Here is a 7,250-nt window from a genome sequence, read left to right as displayed (position 1 = left end):
TTTCTTTTTATATTATTATTATTTTATTGTCATTTTCTTTTTCTTATTATATTATTATTATCATTATTATTACTATAGTTATCATTCTTATCATCACTGTATTTTCATTATCATTAATATTACTACTACTACTAATATCATTGTTATGATAATAATATTGATAATAATAATAATAATACTAATACTACTACTAATAATAATTATCATTATTATCATTATTATTATTAATAATATTATAAATACTATTATTATTATTGCTATATTATTTTTGATGATATTATTATTATTGTTACTATAATTATAATAATAATAGTTATTATTATTATTATTATTATTATTATTATTATTATTATTATCTTTATTATTATTATTACTGTTATTATTAGTATTATTATTATCATTACTATTTATTATTATTATTATTATTATTATTATTATTATTACTATTTATTATTATTATTATTATTATTATTATTATTATTGTTGTTGTTGTTTGTTGTTGCTGTTTTTATCATTATTATTATTGTTGTTGTTGTTGTTATTATTGTTGTTGTTTTAATTACGGGGTCGCCGTTGTGAATGAGCCTTCTCCATGTATCCCTGTTGTTAACCAGCGCTATATAGATATTTTTCTCCCTAAGATCTCTATTTATACAGTCTTTCCATCGTGTTCTAGGTCTTCCTCTTCTTCTGCTTCCTTGTACTTCAATTTCCATGACTTCTTTTCCCACGTGATCTTCCCCAGTTCTTCTCCTTAAATGGCCGAACCATCTTAGTCTTGCCTCCTGAATCTTCTTAGAAATTTCCACTACTTCCACTGTACCTCTGATACTGTCGTTTCTTATTCTATCTCCTTGTGACTCCAACCATCCATCTCAACATCTTCATCTCAACTACGTCCAACTTCTTTTCTTCGAACTTCTTCAGTGGTGCTGCTTCTAGGCCGTAGGTTAAGGCTGGTCTGACTACGGCCTTAGGCACCTTACCTTTGAGTCTAATTGGGACTCTCCTAGCGCACTCCTATCCTATCACACTCCTGACACTTTTTCCAATTAATCCATCCACTTTGAATTTTTAAATTAACTTCCTTATCCATTCCGGCGGTGTAATATTATGTCTTGGACATGCTTATTCTCATTCCTCTGCTTTCTAAAGCAAACTTCCATTCCTCTAGTTTCCTTTCTAGCACTCTTCTACTTTCTGCCACTAGCACAATATCATCAGCGTACAATGTGCACCATGGTGGCTCTTCTCTTACATTTTCCGTGATGACATCAAACATTACATTGAATAGCAGTGGGCTAAGTGCCAATCCGTGGTGTAAGCCGACTTTTACTTTGAAGTGTTTCCGTCATGCCCACTATGTTCCTATCTCTCGTTGTCACGTCACTGTAGCATTCCTGAATCAGTCTTACATATTTTTCTTGTACTTGTACCCCTCGCTCTCGTAACCCTCTCCTGACTTTTTGGCGTAGCACTCAGTCACAGGCTTTCTCTAAGGCAATGAAAACCATATGTAGTACTCTTTGCTTTTTCTGGTATTTCTCCATGGTTTGCCTGAGAGAGAAGATATCGTCAACTGTTCCGACCCCTGTCATTGTCTAAGTCGTGAGTCCATAATCCTTTCCAGTAGTTTCAAAGTGTGAAGCATCAGCTTAATACCCCGATAGCTCTTACCACTCTGAATATCTCCTTTCTCTTTGAAGACTGAAGTACTTTCTCTCCACCTTTCCTGGTATTGCTTCCCTTTCCATTATCTCTTTTATGAATACATGCAAGGTGTCAACTCCTTCTCCATTCTTAATCTTCTGTAGTGCAACATTCACTTCTTCTCTAGTTATTTCAGCTACTTTTTGATCATACGGCTCTCCATCTCCTCTCAAACATCTATTATTTTCTTCATTTAGCAGCTTTTGAAAATACTGCTTCCATCTTATCAATATCTCTCTCTTTTCTCAGAACACTTCCCCTTTCGTCCTTCATCTACTGTATGTGTGTTAAATCTTTCGTACTCTTGTTTCTACTCCTAGCCAACTTGAATATCTTTGCCTGTCCTTCTTTAGTGTCTATTTTTTTCATACATATGGTGGTATGCTTCTGATTTTGCAATGGCAACTGCTGTCTTAGCTTCCTTGCAACATTGTTTATATGCTGCTTTGTCTTCATCTAGTTTACTTTCTTCCCATTTTTTCTTATCTTTCTTCTTAGCACTCATTTTTTCTTGTAGTTCTTCATTAAACCACCAAATTTCCTTATTTATCGCATAACTTTCCACTACTCTTACCCAGTATTTCCTTTCCAGCTCTTAATATAGTACTGTTCGCATCATTCCGCCAGGTGTTCACTTCTACCATATCGTGGCTCAGCTCTTTTAGAATTCGGTCTTTGAACTCTTGTTGGAAATCACTTTCCTTTAGTTTAAACCATTTCATCCTTCCCTGAGTTATAGTTTTCCTTTTCTTCTTCTGTGAGACAGCTTTGGTGAGATCAATGGCAACCAAGTGGTGCTGCTCAGTCACATGATCTCCAGGTATTACTTTGCAGTTTTTAATCTCCTAAATGTTTCTCCTTCGATATAAAATGAAGTCAATTTGACTTGCTCTATCACCATTTTTGTAAGTAATAAGGTGTTCATTTCTCTTCGCAACAGTGTATTTCCTATTGCCATATCGAAGGATAAAGCTAGGTCAATTACCTTCTCTCCGTCCTCATCACCATTTCCATAAGCATTTCCTCCGTGTATGCGACCGATGGCATCATTGCTGCTACCAACATGGCCATTCATATCTCCTCCAGTTATGCATCTTTCACTTTCATCAACTTTTTTCCAGTTCTTCTTGTAGTGCCTCCCCAAACTATTCTTTTTTCCTCCTTTGTGCCTCCTGCATACACACTAAATATATTCATCGAGAAATCTTCAAGGGCTAATTGTATCCACATGATTCTGTTACTCTTTCTGTTCACTTCCGTCACTAAATGTCACTTTCATGTCACGCGATAAAATAATTCCACTTCCATTTCTTCCTTCTCCGTTTGCTCCTCCATATATCAACTTGTGCCCTTCACCTAATTCTTTTACTTTGTTCCCCTTCCATCTTGTTCCCTGCACACATAGCACTCCCACTTTCCTAGTTTTCATACTATCTGCCAGAACCCTGCCTGTTCCTTTCATGGACCCAACATTTGATGTCCCAATTCGCAAATGTTGAATTAGCTTCTTTGGCCGCCCCCGTTCATGAGGCGGTAGCCCGCGCTGGTCCACAGAGTTAGGGCGATGTATCTCTGGGTCGCTTACGGGCTCTACTTGCTTGGGTCATTTCATGTAGAGATTTGGCGAGATTTTACAGGCGGATGCCCTTCCTGACCCCAACACTCCCCATTTATCCGGGCTTAGGACCGGCTGATGAAGGGATGGCTTGTACCCCACCAAACTGGGTTTATATATATATATATATATATATATATATATATATATATATATATATATATATATATATATATAAATATATATAAATATATATATTATATATATATTTTTTTTTTTCCTCAGTCCCTTGTCCTACAAGGACGTTGGCGATCATGGATTTCCATGATTTTCTTGGCAATTTAGAGCGGTGGTTTGCCGTTGCCTTCCGCCCGGTGTTTTTATCGAGTCACCATCTCTATTTACCCGGTTCTGGGACCGGCACTGACTTGGGCTGGCTTACCCACTCAGGTTTATATTATTATTATTATTATTATTATTATTATTATTATTATTATTATTATTATTATTGATGATATGATATTATTATCATCATTATTAATAATATTGATATCATCATTATTGCCATTATCCATATTATCATCATTGTTATCTTCATCATTACTGTTATTACTATTGCTATTTCAGTATCATTATTGTTGTTGTTAGTATTGTTTATTTTCTTTATTATCATTATCATCATTGATGTTATCAATATAACTGTTATTGCTTTCATTATTAACATTACTGTTGTATTTATTTTTACCAATATCATTATTATTGCTATAATCAATATTATTATTATTATTATTATTTGTCACTATTATTATTATTATTATTATTATTATTATTATTATTATTATTATTATTATTATTATCATTATTATTATTATCATTATCATTGTTATTATTAATATCCTTCTCATTATCATTATTACCATTTTCATTATCAGTACTATTATTCTTTTTATTTTTTATCATTATCATCATTATTATCATACTTTTACTGCTATTATCATCCTCATCATCTTTTCTATCATTATGATAATTATTATCATTATCATTATCATTGATATAATAATATATGATAATAATAACAATAATAATAATAATGATAATAATAATAATAATAATAATAATAATAATAATAATATTAAAAATAATAATAATAATAATTATTATTATTATGATGATTATCATTATTATTATTATTATTATTATTATTATTATTATTATTATCATTATTATCAACATTACTATTACTATTACTATTATTATTATCATTAACATTATCATTACCATTATCATAATCATAATCATAATCATAATCATAATCATAATCATAATCATAATCATAATCATAATCATAATCATAATCATAATCATAATCATAATCATAATCATAACCATAACCATTATCATTATCATGATTTTTTTTTTTACTGTTGTTATTATTCTTATCATTATTATTTAAAATTAATATTAAATAATGATAAGAATAATAACAACAGTAAAAAAAAAAAATCATGATAATGATAATGGTTATGGTTATGATTATGATTATGATTATGATTATGATTATGATTATGATTATGATTATGATTATGATTATGATTATGATTATGATTATGATTATGATTATGATTATGATTATGATAATGATAATGATAATGTTAATGATAATAATAATAGTAATAGTAATAGTAATGTTGATAATAATGATAATAATAATAATAATAATAATAATAATAATAATAATAATGATAATCATCATAATAATAATAATTATTATTATTATTATTATTATTATTATTATTATCATTATTATTATTATTGTTATTATTATCATTATTATTATTATATCAATGATAATGATAATGATAATAATTATCATAATGATAGTAAAGATGATGAGGATGATAATAGCAGTAAAAGTAATGATAATAATGATGATAATGATAAAAAATAAAAAGAATAATAGTACTGATAATGAAAATGGTAATAATGATAATGAGAAGGATATTAATAATAACAATGATAATGATAATAATAATAATGATAATAATAATAATAATAATAATAATAATAATAATAGTGACAATAATAATAATAATAATAATAATATTGATTATAGCAGTAATAATGATATTGGTAAAAATAAATACAACAGTAATGTTAATAATGAAAGCAATAACAGTTATATTGATAACATCAATGATGATAATGATAATAAAGAAAATAAACAATACTAACAACAACAATAATGATACTGAAATAGCAATAGTAATAACAGTAATGATGAAGATAACAATGATGATAATATGGATAATGGCAATAATGATGATATCAATATTATTAATAATGATGATAATAATATCATATCATCAATAATAATAATAATAATAATAATAATAATAATAATAATAATAATAATAATAATATAAACCTGAGTGGGTAAGCCAGCCCAAGTCAGTGCCGGTCCCAGAACCGGGTAAATAGAGATGGTGACTCGATAAAAACACCGGGCGGAAGGCAACGGCAAACCACCGCTCTAAATTGCCAAGAAAATCATGGAAATCCATGATCGCCAACGTCCTTGTAGGACAAGGGACTGAGGAAAAAAAAAAATATATATATATATATATATATTTATATATATTTATATATATATATATATATATATATATATATATATATATATATATATATAAACCCAGTTTGGTGGGGTACAAGCCATCCCTTCATCAGCCGGTCCTAAGCCCGGATAAATGGGGAGTGTTGGGGTCAGGAAGGGCATCCGCCTGTAAAATCTCGCCAAATCTCTACATGAAATGACCCAAGCAAGTAGAGCCCGTAAGCGACCCAGAGATACATCGCCCTAACTCTGTGGACCAGCGCGGGCTACCGCCTCATGAACGGGGGCGGCCAAAGAAGCTAATTCAACATTTGCGAATTGGGACATCAAATGTTGGGTCCATGAAAGGAACAGGCAGGGTTCTGGCAGATAGTATGAAAACTAGGAAAGTGGGAGTGCTATGTGTGCAGGGAACAAGATGGAAGGGGAACAAAGTAAAAGAATTAGGTGAAGGGCACAAGTTGATATATGGAGGAGCAAACGGAGAAGGAAGAAATGGAAGTGGAATTATTTTATCGCGTGACATGAAAGTGACATTTAGTGACGGAAGTGAACAGAAAGAGTAACAGAATCATGTGGATACAATTAGCCCTTGAAGATTTCTCGATGAATATATTTAGTGTGTATGCAGGAGGCACAAAGGAGGAAAAAAGAATAGTTTGGGGAGGCACTACAAGAAGAACTGGAAAAAAGTTGATGAAAGTGAAAGATGCATAACTGGAGGAGATATGAATGGCCATGTTGGTAGCAGCAATGATGCCATCGGTCGCATACACGGAGGAAATGCTTATGGAAATGGTGATGAGGACGGAGAGAAGGTAATTGACCTAGCTTTATCCTTCGATATGGCAATAGGAAATACACTGTTGCGAAGAGAAATGAACACCTTATTACTTACAAAAATGGTGATAGAGCAAGTCAAATTGACTTCATTTTATATCGAAGGAGAAACATTTAGGAGATTAAAAACTGCAAAGTAATACCTGGAGATCATGTGACTGAGCAGCACCACTTGGTTGCCATTGATCTCACCAAAGCTGTCTCACAGAAGAAGAAAAGGAAAACTATAACTCAGGGAAGGATGAAATGGTTTAAACTAAAGGAAAGTGATTCCAACAAGAGTTCAAAGACCGAATTCTAAAAGAGCTGAGCCACGATATGGTAGAAGTGAACACCTGGCGGAATGATGCGAACAGTACTATATTAAGAGCTGGAAAGGAAATACTGGGTAAGAGTAGTGGAAAGTTATGCGATAAATAAGGAAATTTGGTGGTTTAATGAAGAACTACAAGAAAAAATGAGTGCTAAGAAGAAAGATAAGAAAAAATGGGAAGAAAGTAAACTAGATGAAGACAAAGCAGCATATAAACA

General features: G+C 31.2%; 1 protein-coding gene across 1 annotated transcript; it reads left to right on the top strand.

Annotated features, from left to right (window-relative positions):
• Positions 1-3,274: 3,274 nt before the first annotated feature.
• LOC119569656 lies at positions 3,275-7,020 on the top strand. Its single transcript, XM_037917720.1, has 4 exons — positions 3,275-3,322; positions 6,086-6,313; positions 6,500-6,697; positions 6,841-7,020. Exons 1-4 carry the CDS (start codon positions 3,275-3,277, stop codon positions 7,018-7,020), a joined length of 654 nt encoding a protein of 217 aa, XP_037773648.1.
• The last annotated feature ends 230 nt before the right edge of the window (positions 7,021-7,250 follow it).

The sequence above is a fragment of the Penaeus monodon genome, unplaced genomic scaffold (assembly GCF_015228065.2).
Source record: "Penaeus monodon isolate SGIC_2016 unplaced genomic scaffold, NSTDA_Pmon_1 PmonScaffold_17616, whole genome shotgun sequence".
NCBI lineage: Eukaryota > Metazoa > Arthropoda > Malacostraca > Decapoda > Penaeidae > Penaeus > Penaeus monodon.
Note: the sequence above shows the minus strand (reverse complement) of the source record. Positions and strands in the feature narration are given on the sequence as shown.